Source organism: Acanthaster planci, linkage group LG01, assembly GCF_054643075.1.
Source record: "Acanthaster planci isolate LZ-2023a linkage group LG01, COTS_SCS, whole genome shotgun sequence".
NCBI lineage: Eukaryota > Metazoa > Echinodermata > Asteroidea > Valvatida > Acanthasteridae > Acanthaster > Acanthaster planci.
The window spans coordinates 33,987,159-34,015,009 of NC_141777.1; the positions used below are offsets into that span (position 1 = coordinate 33,987,159).

Genomic DNA, 27,851 nt, shown 5'->3' on the forward strand with positions numbered 1-27,851 from the left:
GTACAATACATGTGATCACCCTTTTTGCCCTCCTAAATCCCAGCACCAGTAAAACAATACTGCCACATTTGTACATGTTCCCCTTCACTTGTACCCCTACCCTGAAAGTGCATTCACTCCTCACACCCACACACCAACCTCCCTACGTGCAATAAAGGAGCCACTGCTCATGCTCACAGCCAGCCAATCAACAGGCACTGTCCAACCACACTGGTCAACACTGTTATGTAATACTCTGTCCTGCTAGGGACACAGAGTGTCTGGCAAGGAGTAAGCCAGGATGTATTGTGTACATGTACATGATGCCAGCACAGTGAGCTCTTCCATTATTCACTATGCACAGAAGGGACAGGTGTCTGTGCTCATCTTACTTACATATGAACAGTACATGTACTGATACCAGTGTCACCATCAGCATGCTGAAAAGCAAAATTTAAGTACAGAAAAGAAAGGGCATTAATGTGACTGATGTACCATTTTTGACAGGTTTGTTGGATTGTTTGTTATCATTTCCATTCAACACTAACAGAGGGGCTGCATGCATGAAGCACCCTCAGAGAGGACATGTTTATTATTTAGATTTGTATGACTATGAAGTACTATAGGGTGTACTCAAGCATATCACACAGGAACAAAGACCTGTCCTCTGCGAGGGTGCTCCGTGCAGCCCCTCTATTAACTTCATATGTACTGTACATTTTCAAATGTACTTAATGTTCACTGTCAAAGACGTATACACGTAGATACTGAAAGGGATAATGTACTGGGTACATGTAGGTTGGCACATACATGTACATGTATGTTGATAGAAGTGGTAGGGAGGCAGAAGTCAAATGACAGCCTGACACTTTTCATGACCCCCACATGTACATGTAGTACGTAGTAGTACTTTGAAGCTAAATTCCCTGCTTCATTTATGAAATATTCAAAAATTAAATAACTAAAAATCATCCCAAATCTGAGTGCCTTTCTGGAAAGAATTCCACACATAAATACGGACGCCACAAATTTTTCCTGCAGTGACCTACCCAAACATATATTAAGCCATCTGAAAGCAATAACATGTCCTGAATTACCGGTAGGCCAAATTTAGCAGGGAAAATTTTGATAACCGTACCGCATGTTGTAAATGACTGTATTTAGCCCGTTTTACACTCGTTCTACATGTAACACTAAACATAACAAAAACATACACAGGCACATACATGTATACCACATGTACCGGTAGGCAACACTGTTACTTCACATCAATTGGTGAGTGAAAAATGGGCTACTCTAAAGAAGTTTTAGACTTAGACTTAGAAAGGAAGCAGGAAATTCTTGTTTTAAGTTGACTTATATAATAAACTTTGGTGAACATGAAAAAAAAAGTATCCTTAAGATTTAACCTCAAATATTTAATGCTGTAGACACACAGCACAGAGTGTCTGTTCTAAACCTATCCCAGTCCTTGTGAAGCCTGCCTTATTTTGATGTAGACGTAAGAGGAGAAGAAACAGGTAGCTTACCGGTAGAAGAAAAGGAGTGGCAGTTAACTTGGCACCAAGCATCAATCCGGAGTTTGGATGCCTTGGTAAAATTCACACAAATAGAGCTACATGTACATGTATATGTACCAGTACATGTAGATTCCTGAATACATGTGCGTGCATGTACATGTATGTACATGTCCATAGGAAGATGTCTCGTGCCATGGTACGAGTACAGTAGTACAGTGTTCAAGTACATGTGCATACATGTACATGTACATGTGTGTGTGTGCCAGACTGTCCTCCTTTAGTTAAAGAAACAAAACCTTTTCTTACACGTGCATGCATATGCCTTGTTTAAGTGAGTGTCAACATTGGCCATACATGTATACATTGGTACATGTAATAGACCATATCACAGCAAAACATCGTCCACCAGAGAAAGGATGCCTGTGCTCGTTTTTCTGCCTAATAGTATTACAGGGACTGAACAGTCCAGGAATGCTTTGCTTTCTACTCTTAAGCTTAAGGTACCGGTACACAGTGCTCACACTGTACTAATCAATATGGGTTTATTGAACCAGAATACAAGAATAGACACAGCAAGGACAGCATATGAGTATGTGGGTATTGCAGTGGCTCAAAATACATGTACATGTAGGGGAAGAAAAATGGTTACTTTATGAAGTGAAGTTAAAGGGAAGAAAAAGGATATATCGATTTTGAGCTGTGCAAGTGATTTTACATTTTATGAATTAAATTCTCTTGAAGCACTGAGAACTTCCAGGACATCCATATACATGTACAAGTACATGTATATATACACTTTCTTTTCTTAGCGTTGTTCACACAGGTCAAAGTTCTTCCATGAACAATCAACCTGACAGGTTATACCAGTAGGTACCGGTGCCATACCAGTACATGCATGTGTATGTAAAGTACTGTACATGTGTTGGTGGCATAAATTTACATGTAAGAACTACAATCATTTCATCTGAAGAACATGCGCGTGTACATGTACTGATGCGGTGCATGTACTGTACAACATGTACCTGGACACAGTGAAGAGCACCACATGTGTAATAATAATGGTACACGTGGGGCCTACCGTACCATAACGGTAATCTATGGAGTCTCCATAATAACGGTAGTCTATGGAGGGTACATGTATATCATATGTACCGGTACCGTACCTAACGGCATGTACATGTACGAGTACCCGGTATAATGTACATGTGCATGCAGGCACAGGTCGACATTTTGGAGAGATCGAGTGTACCGATACACTGTGAACAAATTCATGTATCCTGCAGAATATTCTCATCACTTTGACAATTTTTATCAATACAAAAATCCTTCTTCCCCACAAAATTCCATCTGATTCCAGTTATTCTTTACCTGTTTGCACATACATGTACAGTACGGTGGGGTATGCGGCGCTGGTAGGTAGTAGCCAAGAGGATACCGGTATGCCAAGTCAAGTTTACATGTACCAGACAGCTGCATGTACCCTTTTCCGGTATGGTACAGGTACATGTGTACATATATGTATTTATACGGTAGACACACAACATGTACAGTCCATGTACAGTACGATGATGTATACATGTACATGTGTTATGAACTTCCATAATTTGGGAGGAATTTCTACTCTGTAATTTGCTTAATGATGACTTGTACCAGCACAAGCAAGGATTTGAGAAAAGTTTGGCAAGAACAATACTGGTAATTTATCAAAAACAAATATCACCCAGCAAATGGTAGCCTCTTGCCAAAAAGCCATATATTTCCAATGTATCAACCCACATGTAATGCACTGTGTATGCAGCAACTTGGCACAAACAGGGAAACAAATGCTAAAAGAAGGTTGATGGCATAACACACAGGAGGTCAAAAGGCCCACACTGGTAGCAAACCTGATGGGAATTAGCACAATTTGCATCAAATCACCATCCAGGCACTTGCTTTTTCCCAACTGGACAAGCAGGCAACCTGACACCCTACCCTTTCCAATAAAACTTTAGCTACCCTACATGAACATGTAATCTCATTCTCAAGCCATGTGGCCGGGACTTACACAAATCAAATGCATCATGTACATGTATGTACGGTATGACTAGTACATGAGCATACATGTACATGTACACTATACATGGACATGTAGAACGTACTGTACATGTACATGTGCATGCAGTCTGAAAACAGCATCCCCAAAAGATGTATGTACATGTAAGTCAAGGGGTCATCTGGCGTGTGGTGTACCACCCACTGTACCAACGGATTGAGGGGGAGGAGAGTCTGGATCAGGCTATGAGATTGGGTTGACTGATCCTGAGAGATCCAGTTTATCTGTACACCAAAATAGGGTTGGGGCCAGACATGCCAATAATGAATCAAGACAGACGCAGACAGTTTTGAATGAATACAAATGTGCAGGTCTTACAGCCAAGATTTTAGCACTACATGCACATTGCAGTGAAACACATTATTAGCATTTCTTCCTAACTGATCTGTTCCTCTCAAGAAAAACTAGGTACCGTATGTGCACACCAGTGTAAATAAACACAGGCAAAGGGAACATTTCCAAAAATCTTCATATAAAGCAATTGAAAACAGTGTGAAAATTGACTGTAACAAGGGTGTGTTACGCAAATGATTCACAAGAAATGTTTGGATGAATGGCAAATAAACCACAGCACCTTGACCAGTACATGTACACTGTACCTGTTTAAATTGAAATTTATGTACCGTAAGTGGTATCCACAATTGTCAGGGAAGGGGGAAATGATGAAACTATTGTAAAACTTACGAAAGGTTAGGCAAACATTGTTCACACCTAGACCACTGTTCGCAAGGAAAGTCTTAACTGAGAGAGTAATTAAATATATACCTGTTAAATTATGTCTTTTCCCCTTTTATTTGCATTTCCAGCACACTGGCACCGGTACATTTTCCACATGCACACTTGCTACATGTATGTAGATGTACGTGTGAACATTTGCCCACAGACCTGTGAAATTTCAGACTACACACACACACACCATCATGACAAAAGGGGCAAAAAACATGGACTGCACAGGGATACATTATAAAAACCAAACCTCAGACCTTGAGTGTTATTTACATGTACACCTACTGTACATGTAGCTACGGGGTAACAGTCTTGAACAGGTCTTCGTCACTTTTACTGGAAGGAGAACGAAAGAACAAGCAAGAAGCAGATGCTGTGCCCTAAAGTGAAATCAATCGGGTGTGAGTTTCCTGGGCTTGAACTGGCCCGTAAAGCATACAGCAACCATTAGATTAGGTGATCAAGCCATGTTCCCAGTGGACTTTCTCTTTTATGCCCCCTTCGGAAACTCACGCAAGTTCAGAACTTGGTCCTTTGCAAAGAAAATCCCTGCATTCCCACTTTCTTTTACAGTGGCAGAACTTTTATTCTCTGTGTAAGCTTATAGCCAACTAAACGTGCTTGGTTTTGTACACCTATGGACTTATCTAACGAGAAGCCATTGGTGAGCTGGCGCCACACCTGCGCATATGTTGCGTATGTTACTGTGTACATGTACCGGTACATGTAAGTTGAGACGCGTATGCATTTTGGCAAGGTGAATGAGGCATTAGTGTGTAGCACAAGCAGATATGTATACGACTTGCAAACAAGTGTGGGACCACATCAGAAATGGCTTCTCTACGGATTTAGAGAGTCTACATGCACCCATGCACTGTAATGCCCGGTCCAGACACTGCACTGCTGCCAACTGAAATCCTAATAACTTGATTTTTTTAAAATACCAGTATGGCCCAGCAGCACGGGCATCCACTGGGAGAAGAGGGAATGCTTCCCCCCCCTCATTATGCCACTGGTGGCATGGTTTAGACTGAGCCCAACAAATGCTGATATGACTGATGGTTTGAAATGAAACAGGGGTTCAAAAGATGTGCGTGTACCCATGTTTGTAGTCTGGATGGTTCCATAGGGACCCACAATGTAATCCGCCCCAATAGTAAACAAGCATCAGCAACTTCAAAACATTGTAGATCCCTTGGGGAAAAAAGCTTGACCTCTAGAGACCACAGCAGGAAGCCTTTCCAAAGCATGATAATTGGCCTACCTGTAAAATTTTAATCAAAGGGGAAGAACTTTACCTGGAATTGAGGGAGCCAGGCCATGACTCACTGCTGGAAGAACTTGTCCGAGGCCTGCAGTTCAAGAGAAAAAATACCACAGACACATCATGAGGATGTACAATGTACTCGTGTAAACTTGTACAAGTACAACTAAGAAAGGAACGGATTACTCAACAAACTAGTGCATACATGGTGTGGACAATGCCGTTGACATTTTTGTATACATGTACCGGTACAATACTCATGTTGACATGTACATGTATTTGCTGTTGCATGTACATGGAAGTGTTCATGTATGCACTACGCTCAAAATGCGTAAGGTACACTGGTACATGAAAGTCACCATAAAAGTTTTTAAAAAAGGTATACATGCTTCCTGCTTCCCAACCTCACCCACTGTATACAAATCTAAATTTTTTGGTGGGGGTTATTCAGAAAATGTGAAATTAGAAATACATGTACTGGTAAAGATAAGAAGAGAATATTTCTACTGGACTGGTAGCTTGAATGCGGTGCAACATGATCAGAAGATTCACACTGCTAATGGTACGGTACCCTTTTCTAATGCTACCGTACCTGACCCCTCTTGCTGTTGTTATTTTTGACCAGTTTGATCTTTTGCTAAGGTGCATAATTCAGAGGGACAGATTTTCTCACAATTCTTCAGTCTGCAATACTTAATCAAGCATTTCCCTTTTTGGAGTTTCGAATTTTCAAAATATCAAGTACAATGTATGTTATACATGTATAGTGGATTTTTTAATAGTCGGGTCAATATTCAGCTTACATGTACAAGCGTCACATTTTCGAAACTCAAGGAACCAAGTCAGATTTTGTTTAAAAGTTCGTTGTTATTCGTATATTTTCATTCTTCCCCTCTATTTCCCTCCAACTCTTCCACTTCCACAGTAACTAACGTAGAGTGCAAGACTTACACATGGGTACAGTACACACTTGAGCTGTGAAAAATCAGGAAATTCATATTTACACAATGCGAATCCTCTCAGTTCCTGTCCTCCTGTGATCAGGAAGCCAGGCTTGAGGTAGGTGTCAAGCTGACACAGAGAATTTCTAGACATTGTAAACAGCACTGCTGGCATACCAAAACACGTGTGGTGTACAGTATACACATGTGCCTATTGTTGTTTTTAAAAATATGCAACAATTGGTAAAACAAACATGCCCAAATGGAATTTGCTTCTACATGTATTAGATTTAAAGGTACACAGTTCTACTGAACAGTGCTGTATCTGAGATCTTGAAATCCAAGACTAAGACCAAGACCGAGACCAAGGCATTCGAGACTGACACCAAGACCAGCACTTTCGAGACCAAGACCAACCCTCCCAAGACCCAGACTTTGATAGGACGAGACCAAGACTGAGACCGAAACCACAAAAAAGGTCTGGAGACCGTCTCAAGACAAAAATAATCCATCACTCTCCAAAACAACCATTACATGTACCATATTTCACCTTCCCATAATGGAAATAAAGGTATATGAAATATTTATACATGTATGGAGTGTACACTTTTTGTACAGGTACAATGCACAGTACATGTGTGCTACTGCCATCATATTTATGACATACTGAAACTACTGAATCTTTGTTTCACATTTGCTGAACAACACATTGTAAATTATATTACTTATTAATTGTAAATTATATCTCCGGTACGCGGATCTCTACTTCAGCATATTTCATACTGTGGTGCATCCATTTAAAAGTATACTGGTAACAGCATCCTATGTGATTATTCTGGTGAAACATGGCGAAAGCAAAATGTTTCCAAACTCAAAACTACATGTACCGGTATGATGTATTCATACACATGTACAACCAGAAAATCAACAAGCCATGTACATGTACAAACATGAAACCACCTGTTTATGGCCGTGGCTCTAATGCACACCTGCCAATCTGCCACCTTGCATGAATTCCCTACTTGTAGTTGATCAAGTCATCACGCATAGTTTGAAATAATTTCATTAAAGCACACCCATGATGTGAATACTGATAAACACTCTCCTTGTGCGAAACCGTTAAAAGCATTTCAAGAGGATGCCCTTAAGGAGGTGCAATATTGGTGCGCCACCAAGTGTTAGCCTTGAAGAGGTCCTTTTTCAACTTCTTAAGACACCGGTACTGTATCTTGCGAGTAATCAACTGCCCTTCGTGGTTAATGTGAGAATTACATGTATGTGCATCCTACAAAATGTTAATGCAATCAGACACCATGCAAATGAAATCCAAGATTATTAAAATTTGTGTATACAGGTATACTGGTAATTACATGATGTTTATTATAAATTGGGGAGCTGTACTGCCCTTTATGTTTGTACTTCCAATTTAATACAAAATTATCTTAATTAATGAAAAAAGATAAGATAAATGTATTAGCTGGATTTATCACTGACATTACCAAAGTACTGTACACTGTAAGGGTTAAATTATGGTAAGTCACACACACTGTTTTAAAATTCCTATTCAGGGGCCATCATGAAAATGTATTCGAACCATCCCCACTCCTCAGTGGCCCACAAAAGTCTCTGGTTTCTGGTCATAGCATGTTGCTGTAGACCTGTGCACTAGAAAAATAAAACAGTTTTTATTCCATATAAGATGATGTCCAAATGCTGCCAAATAGCTGGATCCACTAGAATCCTGTTGCTGCAAAATTTAAATGTGTTTTTAAAAGCTGGGTACGAATGAATAAGAGCTTGTTTGACTTCTCCTGGTCCCCATACAATCATGAAGTAAATGATACCGGTAAATGGTAGTTGGATACAATAGTCCAATTAAATGATACTGAAAGAATCTCATGCTTGATGTGGGGACCACATGAGAAGAAAGTTTGGTCTTATATCTGAAAGTACCTGTAATATCAAAAATATTCATGGGAGCAGATTATTCGCTTGTTTGGGCTTGCTTTTTCACATTTGCATTGGGGGTCAATGTCGTGATGTTGATGGCACTACATGCTGAAGGCTGTCACTGGCTTTTTTTTTCTTTTTTTTCTTCTGCTGTCAGGTGGAGGCTTTACTCACAAAGTGAAGGTTGTGAGCCTAAAATTGGGTTTGCCAGAATATCACAGTTATCATTGCAACTTTCAGCACAAAGTGTGACCTTTTCACTTCTTGAAAAGTGGAAGATTTGGGAGGTTTAAGAACCCAAGGAAACATATCACTACAGCTAAATTTGTCAATTAATCCTTTGGGGTACATGTTGCTGAAAGTAACTTATTGTTTGGTTTCCTTCTTGGAGAGCTTACAGGGGTACCGGTACCTGTACATATAGAGGAAAATACAGAATAAGGCCCAGTAAAAGTAAAAATTACTGACAACTTTTTATTGCATGTACATCCTGGTAATTCAGCAGAGTCAAACTATTTATGTTAATAACATTCTCTGTATTTTATTTAAGTGCCAAGTCACATGTATACATGAAAAATATAGCTTGCTTTGGTGCGACAAAGGTGAGAAAATTTTAAGGATACGACTTCAAAAAGGACGCAGCCGAGAATGATCAACTGATTTTTTTAAAATTGGCTAAATATAACAAGCAAAGTTTGAATATTTTGAGCTTGAAAGGGCAATAAAAAAAGACATACATTATCATACAATACTGCATGTGGGTCGTTCTATAAATTAGGGATCCAAACTTTTGGTATCCCTGTCACATCTGACATACGATTTTTAAAATGCAGCATACATGTACCTGTTAATTTCCGAGTGTGATTAAGGGATATAATACAAATTACCGTACCTGCCAAATAAACACAACTTGAAGTACCGGTACATGTAAATTTCCATAATATTTCCATGTTAAATTTCACAGGACAGGTGTAACTTGGACACAAAAATGTCACACTATTCGTCTCCAAATTATTTTACAGAATGACCAGTTTGGGGGGGGGTACCAGTAGTTCCTATCCTCTCCACATATGGGATAATTATTACACAGCTACACTGTACATTTATGTAACTGCAGGCAAGTGTAAAAAGAACCAGATTCTGTGTCCACACCAGCACAGCCATTTCAGGGTCGGGGGGGAGGGGGGGAAAGCATCCTATAGGCAAAATGCTAAATGCCACACAGATTGATTCCAAAAAAGCAAGCACTAGAGAATTATGGTGTCTCACCTGGGTGGCTGATTGTGTCTGATCAAAAGCCCACATCTCAGTATAATCCTACATGTAACAGCTATACGTGTCAGGGTAAAAAGCCAAATAGAATGCTAGCTACATGTACATGCTGTACATTTACACACCGCAGGCAACGCAGCTCCTCAGAGTAAAATGCCCAGGTTGATTTCTTCTTATTGAAATGTGATAGGGGTCGCTTGGCTGAATAGGGAAATATCACTCCCACTAGTCTGTGGGCAGGATTGGTGACATGAATTGAACAGGCATTGCTTCTAGAAAGTAAAACACAACCAAAAAATCTAAAAACGACCCAGAACAAGGGGAGGTACAGTACCTACAGTGTATACTTTGCTTGAAAAATACACTTGATGAGAAAAGTTCAGTAATCATATACACGCAGTATACTGTACATGGACCTGATGCACAGTACCGGTACACATACATGTATGCAGTAATGTGAACAATTTGAAAAAAAAACCAAAGTTTGAAAGTCCTTGCAAAAAAGTCCCTTTACAATTTCTGTCTGCAGCTACCAGTACATACGTGATCATTTACGGATACATGTACTGGCTCACTTAAATGCAGACCTTGTTGTACATGTCACATGTGCGAATCACCGGTACAGTATGTGCTCTCCTCCAATGCCACACTATGATGTACCGTATCTGTACATGTTCCAGCTGGTCAGAACATACATGTAGCGGTAATGGGGTGGAGCTTAATGGATTGGTCTATTGTGGCAAGAAGTTTGTGACATTTACTGGTATGGACAAATTGTACACATGTTCATGCACCGTACACAAACAAGACCGTAGCAGGTTTTCTTCCTCGTCCCCCCCCAAAAAAACCCTCAAAGCACACCTCTGTACACATTTAATTTTGACTGCATAATTTTTCACACTCAAAATGATGCAATGAATACAGGAGCACAGTGACAATGAAATAAGTTCGTTTTGAAATCACACATCTGTGTAAAGGATGATAAGTAAGTGTTTTCCCTTATCATAAAATAAATTTTTATAAACTTAATCACTTAAAGTACCTGGTGAGCACAGGCTCCAAGTGATAATGTGTCAAAAGTAAACACAGCTGCAGTGACAAACGTTCAACCTGACACTTGCTGGATTGCAAACATCTCCAGATAATGGACACAGCACTTTACATGTACAATGTACAAGTGGTAATTTGGCTCCAGGGCAGAACTTTCCTGTTCTTTCTGGAGTCAATAATATTGAACAGGTCTACGGAGTACATGTACATGTGCAATTATTATCAATTCTTTCTCATCGTTACGAAAAACCATGTCCATGTCCATCAAGAAATAATATACACATGTATACTGGTAGGCCTGTGTGGAGGAATGGGTTATATTTGTGCATTTTCCCTTACAACTCTGTATCCAAGGGTAGCAGTGACAGCTAATCTCATTGAGTTCTTGCGAGAATGATTAAACTTAAAAACCAGGGAACGACTGGTATAGTGACATCCGCTGAGTTAATAACTGTAGTAGGTTTACCAACAGTGCTTTAAGCTTCCTTCAAAATATTCTGCAAAAGAGACAGGCTTTCAGTACGGTTGACACCATCAGACAGGGTGCTGGATAGGAACTTATTGCTGCATCTAACGTGTTGCCCCATACCAGTGCAGTACCAGCAAATAATACATAAATGACACCATTCATTGCCTGAAAATGCCTCGGTACCTGGTAAGAACCATCAGCCAGCACAAAATTATAGGTTTCCAGCCAATTTTTAGCTCCTTGCACAAGTCTGAAGGCAATCTAGCTTTCTTGATGCAGTACTTCATATTACTCAGCCTCAGGATTGTGGCCAAAATTTGTAAATTTTTCACCATTTAGGAACAATGGCAGCTGAAGCCCTGAATTACATGTACCGGTACATGTAGGTATAAACGTAAAAAGTTGAAACTGATGGCAGTTTCAAAATATCCAACATACTTTATCGGTATCACCATACATTTGACTCTTTTCATTATTTTCAAACAAAAGGTTGGTAGTCCATCAATTAAACCTCAAATTCCACTCCCATCTGAAAGACACACACATGAATATTGTCTGAGTACATGTACATGTACATGTCCAGTGTACAGTGTACGGTACGGTACATGTTGTATGTATCGGTAAAAGTATGGTTCAAAACATCGTGACAATCTCGAAGACAAACTGAGAATGGCGGATACAGTACAATAATGCTTGACTTGCACTGCCGCATTCTATCATGGGCTAATTGCATCAAAGCTACGCGTAGCGCTAACAAGTCACAACCAACTGTTTCGTAACCTGGCATTTTGAAAGTACGATAGCACTGAATTATACACAGAAACCGATCAAAAATCAGTTCACAAGGCATACATGTACAGTACCATGCCTAGGTAAGGCCGATGAAAGTTGATCTCATGATTCTCGTCATTGCCCGCATGGAAATTTTGGCCCGCATCAAAAAAGTTCATCGCTCATCTTTTTCCAAAGGCCCTGTCTGATTTCATGGTTCTCCTCACGATGTCAGTACCTACATGCAAATTTTGGCCTACATGAAAAAAGTTCATTGTTGATTTGTTTTTTAAAACGGCATAACGACCGTCAGTCTAAAAACCGAATGCTAGCACTGTTGTATTGAATTGACGTCTTGCCAGCTTCCCGCCACGCACCAAGTGCCATCATACATGTATGTAGGACCTAATCATATGCAAAAGTGCTTCAGCCCATTCCAGTGACAGTGCACTGATTGTCAACCAAAACTGGCTCCTCCCTGTACCTGTCAATGACTCAACTATATGCTTACTACCACATACATACTGGTATGTGTAGACACAAAAATGTACATCATGAATCATGAATAATTTAACTTTGCCCACATAACCTCACTGGCTTTTCCCAAAAAGGCCTCCGTTTCCTAAATTTAATATGCATTCTATACGTACAGAGACACACAACCATGTCCATTTTGTACATGTATGCATTTCCAAAACAACAAAAAAGTGCATTTGACGTATTGGCAATGATGCGCGCGCCTGAGGTCAAACTGATGCATTGTTTGGCAGCAGTTGAAATCTATACAGTTCAAATACCATATCTGGTCTTGCTTTGAATCATCCAATGGAGTGGTACCTTAGATTTTCCAAAGCCTCAGTGATTTTCCCTGTCAACTCATGCATGAAAGAAAAGGATTTTTTTGGTGGTCAATAAATTGCTGTTGTTAGTCCTGTTGAATTTTGAAATTCTATTTTCTCTGCAATTCAAATCGTTTTTCCCAGTCAAGAGCCTTTGAAATGAGTTCAACCATGCACAGTGTGAGGGTAATGAATTTTCAGGTAAATCCCTCGTCAAATTTACGGAGAAATTTGCTGATGAAAGATAATGAAAAACCCTCATCACTTTGCCAGAGGTGGCTGACGAGAACCTCAAGATCAACCTTCATCAGCCTAATTAAACAGCAAAAACACCTGAATCCCTGTAGTGTCTGATTTTCATTTTCAGCCATGTATTTTTATCTACATACTGGTATATTTATTCAGTATGTTACAAAAATAATATATGAACTAAAAGTACATATTAGCTAACATTACACTGTAGTTTATAATCACCAGTTTTCATTATAAGTAGTCAAATTCTCACGAGCTGAAACAACTAAAGATTACAACTTAGGGATGCGAGGCAGAAAGTGAAATATCGGAGCATTTTCTCAAGCTTTGCAGTCAGTCTTGGAAAGAACTAGTTCGGTTCAGTTTCAGTTCAGTTACATTATTTTCCACATAATATTACTCAACAGAAACAGTTTCACAAAGTTATATCCGCTGTACTTATTATATTTTTGAAATGCATGAAAATGAAAGCATAGTTTCCACAACTGAGCTGAGTCTACTTGTACATGTTTCCCATGGCTGCCTAAAAGTAAACCTGTGAACAGTTTTCAACGAGATTTGTAAAATACAAAACCCCACTCCATCACGTATAGGCCTGATACAAGGTGTTGTGTAATGCTGTGACCAGCCAATAGCCCAGACACCAAGCCAGACAGATTACGTAACTACTGCTACATTCATTTTGTTAGGGCATTCGTAAGGTCTAGCCACCCTGGATCTTGAACGCCAGGTGTGGTGTATACAAAATTCAATGCGTGGGATCATGATACACAAGAGAAAATTACCCACCGTTTTTCCTTCTGTTGAAGCGGCATCGCTGAAATTCGTGCCGCCAGCAGCAACTAGCGAGCAAGATCAGGGAGGTTCTACTACCGTCAGTCGGCTGTAATTTATCACAAACATCGCCGTCAAGGCGCGGAGAAATCCACTTATAAATTCCAAGTGACTTCCTTAAGCACACGGGGAGTTCACAACTTCAATGGCAGCCATATTGGGCAACTTGTGTGTTGTGAGTCGTGTGTGGCTGGGAAAAACACGGAAGATTGATGCTGGCGTTAAAGCAGAGCGCCGCTGTGTCGCCACAGTCGGCCAGTGCCGTGGAGAGGCCTGCGGTTTGGGCTGAGGGCGCCGTGCGCATTGTTGTGGTTTTTTAATCGATCTCGTCATTATTTTAATATTATTTTTACCCCACTTATGGCCTGTTGTGGTTCTTTTTTTCACCGCTGACTAAGCGGTTATATCGGTCTCGTGAAAATTATGTTCGATGACCGGAAATTTTCTTTAAAGCATTTTATTATGGTTATCATTTTTGGTGCCAGTCATTATACACGTGCTCTTGTAGGCTCAATATTAAGCCCATAGTTTTATAGCTCTATAATTGAGTCACAACCCATAGGTTATCTCCAGCATTATGTTTAGTGATTCGTAATTGCATCGCTGGGTTTACAGATTAAAACAGTGGCTTTGCTTTTATTTCTGCCTCTGCTAAGTTTTTATTCGAAATGGTGAGAATTAGTCGAAGAACATTGCATCTTACCAGGCGCATATTCAGCAGACGAATATCCTTCATCGGTTTCGTTTGAATTAAACGTAAAACAGCTTAGAAAAAGGGAGTATTGTAATAAAAAGGACATTTTTCAAGTTAGACAATTGTAATGAGGAATCATTCATATTGTTAAAGAGCATTTGAAAAAGTTGTACCATTCTAAAAAAATAATCTGCATGTAACTTCAAAACTCACAGCTTGAGATAGATCTACGTTTAGGCCTACCATAAATAAAGTAAAAGCACTCAAGGATTGAAAGTCCCCTGAGCTTTGACGATTCCTATGGCACCAATTCAAACAGTTAGTAGAGATTTAACTAATACCTAAGTGGTGGTGAAAATAGAGATTAGAATGCCGTGTAGTCGAAATAGATTTACTAAAATGGGTCAGTTTTAAACTGAAATTGATAATCCCCAGTATGATATCGACAAAATCGTGTGAAATTGAGCGCCTGTAAATGAAAATTAACCCTAACAGTCCTCAGTCCTCTAGGTGAAGGATTGAGGAGTGTTAGGGTTAATGGTTTTTGCTGAAGCCAATATGAATTCGAAATGTAAGGCTGGACCAAGAAATTATTTTACAGGTATTACACATCGTTGCATCACATAATGCCAGTGACGAGGGTGTCATTTTAATGATACGATGTTGATCCTTCATCATTTGGATGCAAGCATTTTATACACAATGTTACAAACCAGTATTCAGCAGATTGCTGGATGAATGCAGAAAAGCGTGTGGTAATGCTGAATGAAAGATATATTACGAAATAGTAAAAAAAATATGGCACGTGATAATTTTTCAAAAACAACTTGTATGGAGAGTATAAAGGAACTGTATCGGCAATTATAGATTTTATGTACATGTACAAGATTCTAAACTCCCTTGATATCTGCTCTTGGCTAGGGTCTATTTGGACTGTTTGTTGCAACTATTAAACGTGCCCTTTTCCAGAGTGGCTATCGGCTGTTACCCAAATCATTGAATACAGTTTTCTGAAAGGAGATATTACGGAACCTAGAGACAAACGTTGTGCATTTTGTGACATTTCTTTGATAATCGAAATTCATGTACATGTAAATCCTTTGCTTGTGGATAAGGCCATGCTGGCCTATACTCGTACCCCGATATTTCTTAAAGGGTGCAGTCTACTAATCATTCAAGTGAGAATTTCTGGCCAGTTCAAATCAAAAGTTTGCCCACAGTTTCTTTTGAAAAAGGAGATTGTTTCGCCCCTAAAATTGTGAGATTGTGTAAGTTTCCTGCCAGGATCCAGTTCATGGGTCTTTGGGCTTCCATGTCCATCTGAGAGCAGAATGGCTGAAAAAGACAGTTGAAAATGATCCTGAGTCCCAAAGATAGTTGAGGGTTGCCAAATATTCTATTACTTGGAGTTCGTGAAATTCCCCTTTGTTTTTTTGTGCGTGTGAATAATTAAAAATTTCATTGGTTAACCCCCACAAAAAAAAATTGAAAAGAAATTGAATTTCTATTTGAGAAACCTCAGGGATGTTGGCTTGCATGTTATTGAGCAATGACGAATGTTGATTTTACACTGTTTTCAATGGGGGCTTGAATTAGTGGAGTACACCCATAAGAGTCGTACAATATTTTCCACCAGGGCAGGTTTTGTGCTGAAAAACAGAACGTCATATAGGTTTTGGTTGTTTCGTTGCATGGGACCTGTCTTGATTTCCCTGAAGCTGTAGGACAGGATTGATAATAGTTAATTTCCCACATTAACTGTACATAAAGAATTGTGTCCAGTGGCGTGCATAGCTAGGATTTTGGAAACAGATGGGGCACCCGCAGCCTTAAGTGGTGCGGGTTTTTTTGGGGGGGGAGTTGTGTAAGCCTTGCTCAATATCCATTCGTGCTTTTTTCCGGTGGGGGGGGGCGCACCTGGGGGCACGTGCCCCGCCACCCCCCCCCCCCGTGGCTACGCCTCTGATTGTGTCATTCTCTCTTCATATGCAGCAAGGTATGAGACGGAGAGAAACCCCCCCCCCGCTTTGTGTTGGTCATTGTCTCGCAGGAATCTGGGGAATTCCTTTAAGACATCTTGGGGGATGTGTTAAGTAACAATAGTCTGGAATGTGTATAGGGATTGGACATGTTGGGGGGGTACCCCTCGGTCTCATTTCTTGCTGGGTATATCTCTCTTTGGTCGAATTCGGGCGGCCTGTTCTTGACACGGGTTTCAAGGCTTGTTCTCGCGATCGAAGGGCGGGAACACGACTAAAGAACACTGTTCTCGGAACAGGATCGCAATCCAGTTCCTCTTAGGGTTGCACAGGAATGGGCGGAAAAACTCGCGAGATTCTGAATTTTGAACAGCTGCAGTTACTAGCGAGATGGCGTATAAAGCCAGAGGCAATGGAAAGTTTTGCAAAATTAACATTAATAATTTTCGATAACATTTTCAATTTTAAATGGAAAAGAATTTGTCCCAGTTATCCAAACATTAACACGGACATGGACTCCGCCGTTGCATGTTGCTTGCCACCAACTACGAGTGACGACCGGTTGTACGTTCTCGGCGTTCCCCTCGAACAACAAATCGAGCTGTTCGTGTATGAACGACGAGAACAAGCCGCCTTTGTGTTCATCACAAGTTTGCCCGGTTGCCGTCGATTCTCCTGTGTAGATCATGGAGGGCGCCAGATGAGACAAGTGGAGAAAACATTTTTTGCGCAGGCCTAGCCGGCCCTACACGTGCACATGCCGTTCCTTGGTTTATGGTATTATTATACATTTTCCACTTTAATGCATGCATTGGTCATTCATTGGTGATACTTTCTTTGGTAGGAGCAGATTTTATGAACAGCAAAGAGTTGAATCGTCATATAACGGTTAAATTGCAACATTTCTACATTTTTAAATTGTAATCGGTGAGTAGGCATAACTTTTTCGGCGAGTATTTGTCACAGGGAAAGTAGGCTAGCACATTTTTTTTGCGCATCGCTTTAGGATTGGACGTTTATTTCCGACACAGATTTCGTAGTATCAGAAAATTATCATTAATTAACATGTTGAAAAAGGTTTTATAACTTTGAGTAGATTAGTGCTGTTCATCAAGCCTTGGGGTTACGCATGTTGCATGGGTGGACTGTTATAAAATTCAAGCTTTTTTTCCATGGCATTGGCCAAAGGCCAGCTGACATGGCTGAAAGCTGACTGAGTCTTGTCGCTCATTTCCCGCATGTCCCCGACGTCCGCCCCGCTCCCACGAACTGGGAGCGGGGCGGACGTCGGACCCGAAAGTTCTGGGGGGTAGTCGCTCATGTCGCTTGCCACCTTTTGTTTAACATGATATTAAAGTGGGAATGTGTCAGTTTGGTACCTTCTAAAATCCCTCCTTCCCTTACTTTGCCTTAGGTACCCAAACGCGGTGTTGGCTATGTTGACAGGTTTTAAATTAAAAGCAACCTCCATCAACACAGCAAACAAAAGGAAGTTGGCCTGCACATGCTGAATTTTGCAAAATCCTGGAAAGGTTTCATATTTTTCAAACAAATTCGAATGCTCCAAGCTAAATTTTAGTTTGTTTTTTTTACATGTTATCACTTTGTGATGGCTGTTACAACATTTTAAGGGAAAATTAGTGTTGCTCATATATGGAACTCTTTCCAAATGCTGCATGAACTGGTAATACTTAATGCCCCCAAGCAGATTTTTCTGGTTGCGCTATTTACCGTCAACAAGCACACAATTGTAACTCATCCCTGGTTACCCCAAAATTCCTAATATTTTACGTTTATTTTTTTCAAATCAAATTCCTCTATTTGATTTTTTGCAGTGAAACTTTTGAAACACCAAAGGGATGGAGGCCGAAGGAGACGATCGCTTTGCTGTTATCAGCCATGACCCTCGCTTCCGGAAAATCTCCCAGCAGGCGCGCAAGGTCAAAATTGACAGGCGCTTCCGAGGAATGTTCGAGGACGACAACTTCAAACTGAAATACTCGGTGGACAAGCGAGGGCGTCCTGTTAACCTGACATCCAACAAACACTTGCGGAGGTTTTACGAGCTGTCCAGTTCAGAAGATGGTGACACCAGTGAGGAGGATGACCGAATTGCCTCACCTGCAAGGGATGACGCTGGTGCATCCGGGCTAGGCGTCTCGCAGAAAACCAAGAGACTTTCAGGGAAAGAACAGATCAAGGATTTACTCAGGAGACAGAAGGAAAGAAAATCAAACAGGCAAAAGATAGCACTAAAAAGCAAAGCAGACAGAAATACCAGAGACAGAAAGAAGGTCACGCCGGGCATTGATAATGACAGTAAGTTTATAATTTTATTTTTCTTGCATCAGCTGTTTGTGCATCCGTAGAGCAAGGAACATGCCTTTAAAAATTTAAATCCCGAAAAAAAATGCCATGTTGATAAGAAAATATTTACCCGCATGCAAATCATTCAGTGGCTGTGTTGCAATACCTAGGATGCCATGCAGAATTCAAGTCTTGCTAACTGCTGAAGATAAGAAAGCAAGGTCTTGGTTGGAGTTGTTGAAAAGTATGTGCATATACGTACATGTAGTAATTTATTGTCAGTGTGTCGTGCAGTAGTTCACTTAACCACTTCCTGCAGGGGATTCGGGATCCGGACACGTATGCTTTATATGTGTGGCCGGGGTCTCCGAACTCGGACAAAGGGAACAGGGCCTTGTAACAAAAGACCGTACTCGGAACAAAAGACCAGGCTGCTGGGCATTACCAACATTTTTTCACTCTCAAATGTGGAGATAATCCAGCCTTGTTTTGACATTTAGAGCGAGCGGGTTACCACCTGGGACAAAAGCGCTCCACCACCGCAGTGATGAGCCACACAGCACCGCTGCGCGCTCATATGTATCTGGCCCCTATTGAAAAGAGGTTAGCAGCGCACTGAGCCAGGGGCGTGAACAAAAGAAAGTTATATAACACCGCACAATCTGGGCTCTTTTTACAAGGCTTGCAGGCCTGGCTGAAATACTCCGGAGTCAATAGATTTTGTCTGTCAGGCTAGAGGGGTCACCAGACAGTCCTTCACGTGCTTGTAAGTGTCCAATAAATGAAGATAGGAATTTTTAAAGAATTTTGAAAACAGAAAAATTGATATATATCCTGGCCCAGCATCATCCACATTGATAACTGCCCCAGCAGGAAGTGGTTAAAGCCTTAAATCACCAAGATCTGCACGTAGGTAATTTTGATAGTAGTTTGCTCTAAGTAATGCTCTGAATCTGACACTGTTTCTTTTAGGTTCCTTGCATGTATATATATATAAAGAGGATTAGAATGCTGAAGATTACTTGGAATGATTCCTTTCCACTGAAGCAGTAGAAATTCTGTAGAATCCTTTCATTACATCTTGCTTATCAATCACTGGGTAATTACTTTCTCAAAGTAGTCAGTTGTTAACTTAACATTTGCTGCATTTACCCTTAATGTTGCATATGATGCAGATGACAGTTACGACGATTCTGATCGTGATGCCAGTGATGCTGGACGTTCCCTTCCATCCTCGTCTCAGAGGGTTGACCATGACCAACGTCACCGACCCCCTTTCCTCCAAGGGGTGGATCTGGCCCGGGGCCAGGGGAACGTAGAGAGCTCCTCTGACTCCGACACCGACTCCGACTCCGACTACGGAAGCAGCGATGCGGGGGAGGGCGGGGAGCTGGAACTGCAGTGGGGGGAGCTGGACCATGACGCCCCCCGCAGCAGCCAACAATCCGCCCGTTTGGCGCTCTGCAACATGGATTGGGACAGGGTGACAGCCAATGACCTGCTGGTGTTGTTCAATTCCTTCAAGCCCACCAGGGGCGTGATACATTCTGTCAAGGTGAATCATCTCCCAGATTTTTGTGGTAACAAAAAATTAATGCAGATTGTGAAGAATTGTTCAGACTTCCCCAAAACCAAAATTTAGTCAATAGCACCTCCCACTTTTCAAATTTTTATGGCCGGGTAAGTCATCCCTCCACAATGCCCCATTTCCCAGTTTCCAGCGCATATTTATGCCTCTGCTTGCCTGTCCAGTGCAACAAGATCCAACAGGTCAGCTATCCCCAAGGCCAAACAGTCTCAAAGTCTGTGGTTGCCAGCCACCACAGGATCCAACAGTGGTAGGATAGGATCAGCTCCCATTATCTGGACAAAGGACAGTTTGTTCACCTGCTGTTGATAGCCAAGTGTGACAAAGCACACCAGACTTTAACAATGCTCTGCTTCGCTGCATCTGGTAGGATTACGGTCAAAATTACAAAACATCATTTTGCATGTAGTTGCTAAGCTGTTACAGCCCAGCCCTTTCAAGCAGATCAATTTTGCCAGTACAGCCTCACATTAAACCCAATTCCAGTATTCAAAGGGTCCTTGAGATATGGGTTAGACAGTCCTTTCTGTTGTATGCAACTCTGCTTTGCAGTGTCAGCAACTCCATTTGTGCCAGGACCATATCACATTTATCGCCATTCTCCCCGGTAGATTTACCCTTCTGACTATGGTCTTGAGAAGATGCGAGAGGAGGATGCGAGAGGACCCGTGGACCTCTTGGAGGATGGAGACAGGAGTGAGGAGACACTGACTGATTGTCATGATGACGACCTGCTGCAGCAGAAACTCAGGAAGTACCAGCTACAAAGGTCAGTTGGGCTTCCATCCTCAGTGCAAATGGTACTGTAGTGATACTTGGAGTTAGTGATCTAAAATGGAGGTTTGCTTTCTATTCTTAAAAGAGGCCAAGCAGTACGCTTTATAAAGAATCTTGTAATGTACTTCAAACGATCATGAATCTGAGACACAATTTCACCAAAATTAATTTGAATAAGCCATGGGAAAGAAGACAATAAATGGAGGGTTTGCATGGCTGCCATCTTGTAGGCCCGTGCATTTGTTCCACAGGGTATGCATAAAAGAAGATTTCCCTGCAGAATAAAAGATGGCTAGCACGCAAAGCCTCTATTGTGGTCTAACCGACAATTTTTCAAAGTATCAGCATTTAGTTGTCTGGAAAAGTTTGACCCTGCTCCTGCATCTTATAATTTCGGCTGAGTTGGCAATTTTCCATTTGCACGTCCAAATCTGGTTCTCTTTTTTGCCATCCTCGCCCTTTAACAGTTTTGACATGCATTTGGGGCTTGGAATTTTCCTGGTCAATTTGCAGAAGTATGCATTATCATAATATTTTGGCCATAATTGTTCATTCCAAACATGAGGAACTTCACAGAAAGAAAGAGTACTATTTTTACAATGGTCTGAGCTCTGAGTTCAAGTAGGAACTTGAAAGAAAGGTAGAGGACAATGAACATTAACTGTGGATTTAAATATGTCAGAGTAATACATCTATTCCCAGTTGATATTTTATCTTTCTTCCAGGTTAAAGTATTACTATGCTGTCATTGATTGTGACAGCGTTGGCACAGCGTCTGCGTTGTATGACCACTGTGATGGTATGGAATATCAGAGCAGTTCCACTAAACTGGACCTCAGGTTAGAACAGTGGGGCTATCAGAGGGTGGTCAGTGATATGGGGGTTTCACAGTAGTGCGCCTTCAAGAGTTAGCAACGTTTTGCCAGTCACAATGCGCGAAATCTGTCCACCCTTTCCAAATGTGCAAGGGGCTGACAAACATCTGCGCATTGTGATTGGCCAACGCGTTGCAAACTCTTGGAGATGTACTATTATGAATCGCCCGTATTGATGATGGGTAAATGAATTCTGTGGCAGTACCTTAAGTTGATTTCTTGGCTACAGATACACACTGGAGAGTAAAGCCTGGTTTCCATATGGTCGTAATGAATGCCGACGGTACGAAAGATGTTAAGATGCCAACAGTGGCAGAAGAAACACCGTAAACCAAAAAACATCTGAAACTCAGAAAATCTTCACGGCAAAATGTCTTTTTTAGGTCGAGATATTGCCTCTTGAAGCCAATGTACATTCATAAATACCTCAGACAGTCTCCCTATTCAACAGTGTGCAACTTGACTGTGTACTAACATTTGATATTGCCCACTGAGAAGTGATATTGCCCGCTGCGTAAATCACACGCTGGCACCTGATGCAAGACAGTTTAATCGATTCTGATTGGTCAAGGGTCTTTGCATGTGGCTTGCTACAAGCGCTTCAAATCCATATGTGGATATTCTTTTGGACAGCTTATACAGGGAATGTACCATAAAAAAGACGGGGGTGTTCGGGAAAGTAAATGTAAAATTCTTGAACAAAACCATCGGAAATCCATCGTATATTGATTTCTTTTGACTCTCTGAGATTAATGAGCAACTAATGAGGAGAAAAACAAGTGTTATATTACATTCAGTTAAATTTATTTGTCAATGGTAGCATCAGAATTGACAGCAGTGCTACTCATCGGTAGTCCATGTGGTTACTATACTAGGTAATACTTAACTGCTTTTCCTCTTGTTCATGGCCTCATTTAGGTTCATTCCCGACAATGTCACCTTTGACCACGAGCCCAAGGAGGTCACAACCGAGCTGCCCGACACAGCCCTGTACAAACCTGTGGAGTTCCGCACTGCGGCGCTGCATCAGTCGCGGGTTGAACTCACTTGGGATGAGACCAACCACCAGAGAACCGTCAAGACTGCCGAGGCATTCAAGAAGAAGAATGTTGAGGACATGGACGTCAGTGCCTTCCTGGCTTCCTCTAGCGATGAGGATGGCGAAGGTGGGAGCTCATCTCTGACATGTCTTCAAAAAGGTTTTTTTTTTTTTGCATCGCCATGTCTGCATTAGAAAACTTGGCAACAGGTACAATTTTCGCTGTATTTTGTACAGAAAGTTTTGCATTGATGAATGAGACATTGCTTCCAGAAATTTATATAATATCTCTCACCGGTGTGGTTGACAGAGCGTTGGGAGTTTGATTTTGACGAGAAATGTGACGAGAGGAGGAAAGAAGAGAAAGAACAGGATGAGGAACACAGCGTACCTCTGAACGAGGACCAGCAGATAGCCAAGTACCGAGCGCTTCTGAAAGAGGCCGACAAACACCGTCAGACGGAAGGAGACAAACGGATGGAGATGGAGATCACATGGGAACCAGGTGGGACAATTGCATATTCATAGAAAACTTACATGGGAAGAACCTTGCATATTCATATGCATTATTTCCATATCAGATAATTACTTGGTAACAGTGTTTTTCCTATTATTATTAGAGCTTGATCTTTTCATTTTTTTGTTTTTGTCTGCTAAGTAAATATGAACATTCAAATTTGTTTTTCATTTATAAGGGAATAAATATGTGCGTGGCAGGTCTTAAGCATTGTTAAAATAGACATTGAGAATGCATGAGCCAAATCATCAGCATTTTCCAAACACCCCTCTAGCCACGTTGCAGTAGGCTCCTTCCACAAGCAGTCATAAACAGTGTCTTTGTATGGAGATTGGCGTGCACATGGTGTGAACGGCATGAGGTGGTGCACAGCCAGCTGATGCTCCATGAACCATTTGAGGCAAGCCACGTAATGGACCCTTGACCAGTAGGAATGGCTAAATTGTCTAATAGGCACTGTTTGAAAATGGACTTTTGATAACACTGGTATTGTTTGTGAAGGCTTCTTTTTTTAAAGATTGTCTTCTGATTTTTTTGTTTGCTATAAACAGGTTTAAAGGACACTGCAGAGGGATTGGTGAAGAAGAAGTCTGAGAGAGTAGCAGAGGCCACACCTTGGGAAAAATTCTTGGAAAAGAAAAAAGAGAAGAAGAAGAAACCAAAAGGAATGAAACAAGAGGTGTGAAAATGGGCATGTTGATGACAAATGTCAGGTGTCATTTACTCAGAGTATAGAAGCAGTGTTGTAAAATATTCATGGTGTTCTTATTTATCTTGTAAAAAGTCTGGATCAAAGTCAGTAGTGGATTTTTGTGGAAACCCATAATGTTAGTTGCGATTGTAGGGAAATATTACCAATTCAAATTTAGGATTAACTCGCATTGCAAGTTGCTTCATTGCAATATTAAATACAGTCCGGAAAGTGAGATTGTGGCATAGAGAGCAGGATCAATGTTTTTGTCACATGACTGGTAAGCCAAAACAAACAGGCTTTTTATGCTATTCCGATTAATGACTTGGGTTGCAGCTATTTGGGTACCAGCTGATGTGTGATACCAGGAAACTTGCAGCTCAAAGTGCAAATTGCCTTTCTGATCAGTCAACTTCTTTAGAGCACAAATTACATCTAAAAGTCTTCGGGAAAAATTTGACTCATAACTAACAATGCTGTATTAGAGAGGGCAAACGTTCTTATTTTTAACCAAATGCTGTTGGCTGATTTTTGGGCATTTTGTTTCCAGGAGCAGGTAGAAGGAATCAGTCAAGGTACTGATCTCGCCTTCAGTGATGATGAACTACCTGCAGGTATAGATATGAACGACTCTTTCTTCAAAGATGCCTTGAACAAGGATGGGGTGAAAGGTCAGTGTGTTTGTTTTGATTGGCACGCAATTGGTATAATTAATTACATGTTACCCAATTTTTGTGTGTGTCCAGTTTTTATGACTTTACTTGCATTCATCCAGTTTCCCAAATGCCAAAAAAGGGGAAATTTCCTGAAAATTCTCAAATTTGATGCACTTTTGCACTGAATGTTTCATTACTTTGTATTATATTCATTGGCAGAAGTACCAACTGTAATTTTATGGGTCTCTGAGACCCAAGCTAATGGGTCCAAACTATTGGAGCAATGTCATAAATTTAAATTAGAAAAGCAAACAAGCTGAGTTCTGATTGATGAAGGCTTCTTATTTGTTCCCTCGCAGGTGTTAAGAAGAAAAAGAAGACAAAAGGCATGAACAGAGAAGCAGTCACCAAGGAAGATGAAGAGAAACTCCAACAGAGAAAAGTAACAGTGACACCAGCAGCCTCTTGTGTCAATTTTATCCAAACTGGCAGGAAAAAGGATGACAAAACCTAAACTTTTCCTGACAAGGGCTTTGCTTTTTCAGTCATATCTCCATAACTCAGCGTTGGTGAAGTCAAAACTATGTTTAAACCATGTGGATACCATGATGTTTTTATCCATTTCCCTGAGGTACAAGTTACCGAGATTTCATTCCGTTTCCAAAGTACACCGAATACTTGACAACATTATGCCGAAAGAGTAGGTCATCATTAACCACTTCCTGCCGGGGAGCCCGGTTTCGGGCACCGTTTGTTTATACACGTGGCTGGGGTCTCCGAAATCGGACAAAGGGAATTAGGCCTTGTAACAAAAGATCGTATTTGGAACAAAAGACCATGCTGCTGGGAATTACCGACATTTTCCCACTCTCAACGGTGGAGATAATCCAGCCCTGTTTTGAAACAGTATACCACGTTTTGGGGCATTTAGTGCGAGCCGATTACCACTGGGGACAAAAGCGCTCCACCACTGCAGCGATGAGCCGCACAGCACCGCTGCATGCTAATCTGGCCCCTATTGAAAAGAGGTCAGCAGCACACTGAGCCAGATTCGTGAACAAAGGAAGGTTACATAACACCACACAATCTGGGCTCTTTTTACAAGGCTGCAGGCCTGGCTGAAATACTCAGGCGTCAATAGATTTTGTCTGCCACCAGACAGTAATTCTTGTGGGTGTAAATGTCCATTAATTGAAATGATGAATTTTTGAAGAGTTTTGAAAACTGAAAATCTTGAAAAAATCCTGATTATGTGCACTGCATTTTCAAACAACCCAGCAAGTGGTTAAACCTCTCTCATGCCCATGTTTCACCTTGGAATATGCTGTTTTGCTTTCCTAAAAACAGTACAAATGTCTCTCCCAATTGTACGCTGACGTCTTGATGTGTGATGCAGGAGAATTGTCCAATGTGTACTTTCAAGTACTAAAATCCTTGCATTATGTTACCACAAAATCCTGTGGCACAGTGGAGCAGATAAGCAAGGTACCAGCCTATCTGATGAAATAAAAAACAATGAGTAGCACATTGTAATGTATTTGGGACCATTGGGTTGATAAACTCAGTGTTTTGGAATGCATTGTAGGAAAATTAATGGAAACAATTTTTCCCTTTTTATGTTGAAGGGAACGTAGGCAGGCCTGGTATGTACCCATTCTGACCCACGTAGTTTTCATGGATTGTGTGAAGTATTTATCGCCGCTTAATTTTTGCCTTTTTCCGTTGACAGTCTGAGCTTGAGTTGCTGTTCATGGAGGACGACGATGGCAAGAAACACTTCAGCCTGAAGCAGATCATGGAGAATGAGCAGAACCAGGGCAAGAAGGCCAAGAGGAAGAAGAAGAAAGGGCAACAGGAGGAGGAGACCAAGTTGGAGGATGACTTTGAGGTCGACGTAAAAGACGACCGCTTCCAGGCCCTCTTCACGTCCCACCTCTACGCCATGGACCCCTCCGACCCGCAGTTCAAGAAAACCAAGGCGACTGACACCTTGCTGGCGGAGCGGCAGAGGCGAAGGCAGCTGGCGGAGGAACAGGGAAGGCGGGGCATGGCCGCCACGTCCGTGGCCACACTGGAGACAGCACCGAAGGCTGACGCTGGAAAGCTGGTGCCGAGAAATGCTGAACTCTCCATGCTTGTCAAATCTGTCAAGAATAAGACAGACCAGTTTAACGAGAGGAAGTTAAAACGGCAGAAAGTAAATTGAAACAAATTCATCGTGTCATTATGTAAATTTTTGTAAGATTTAGTCACTGCAAATAATATTATAAATGATATTCTTCTCTACACAAAATGTTAAAATTCGATTTAGTTTTGTGGTCATTTTTTAAAATTAGTTTCTGGCTCAATGTTGACTTACAACCTTAATTCATCTCTTATGAATTGTCAGAAAAATACGGTTACCTCAGCCATTTTTGCACTGCCCAGAGATTACTAAAGAGGTTATTTGATTTTTATTCCATGCAATCATGAAAGTATCACCTTCATTGAAAGGAATGAGTCATGCGGCAGAGAAAAGGAGCAACAAAATCATATTTGAGGCATTGGGTACAAATTGTTCATTAAAAATACAAAATGTATGTTAACTCGTTAGCTTAAGGAAAATCCAGTGAACGAATAACATGTCTTTGGTCAAGGTCACTGAAAAAGAAGAGAAATTGACAAAGCTGTTTTCTCAATCTTTTCAAACAGTTTGGATCCTTATTTTAATAATTGAACAATATTTTCCCTTCAAAGATCCTTCTATCAATCTAAGAATTCCCAGCA

The 27,851-nt window shown here is 41.0% G+C and overlaps 2 protein-coding genes across 4 annotated transcripts in view; one reads left to right on the forward strand and one right to left on the reverse strand.

Moving 5' to 3' along the window:
* Window positions 1-14,177, reverse strand: part of LOC110987134 (uncharacterized) — a 68,348-nt gene extending 54,171 nt beyond the window's left edge. Inside the window, exons 1-2 of the mRNA XM_022249590.2 lie at window positions 13,918-14,177; window positions 5,619-5,672 (exon numbers count right to left, since the gene is read on the reverse strand). Of these exons, the coding sequence (XP_022105282.2) occupies window positions 5,619-5,672; window positions 13,918-13,943 (80 nt within the window). The 5' untranslated portion in view covers window positions 13,944-14,177. The remainder of the gene's footprint in view (window positions 1-5,618; window positions 5,673-13,917) is intronic.
* Window positions 348-27,750, forward strand: esf1 (ESF1 nucleolar pre-rRNA processing protein homolog). 3 transcript variants are annotated; one of them, XM_087143696.1, is made up of 11 exons: window positions 348-486; window positions 18,471-18,954; window positions 20,118-20,497; window positions 21,142-21,299; window positions 22,033-22,146; window positions 23,101-23,348; window positions 23,532-23,726; window positions 24,290-24,417; window positions 24,980-25,100; window positions 25,445-25,527; window positions 26,815-27,750. In XM_087143696.1, the coding sequence occupies exons 2-11, from the start codon at window positions 18,495-18,497 to the stop codon at window positions 27,289-27,291; spliced, it is 2,364 nt and encodes a 787-aa protein (XP_086999822.1). In that variant the 5' UTR covers window positions 348-486; window positions 18,471-18,494; the 3' UTR covers window positions 27,292-27,750. The 3 variants fall into 3 exon arrangements, with proteins under 3 accessions (XP_086999822.1, XP_086999473.1, XP_086999119.1); XM_087143347.1 differs by lacking the exon at window positions 348-486 and adding an exon at window positions 17,338-17,412; XM_087142993.1 differs by lacking the exon at window positions 348-486 and adding an exon at window positions 17,356-17,562.
* The last annotated feature ends 101 nt before the right edge of the window (window positions 27,751-27,851 follow it).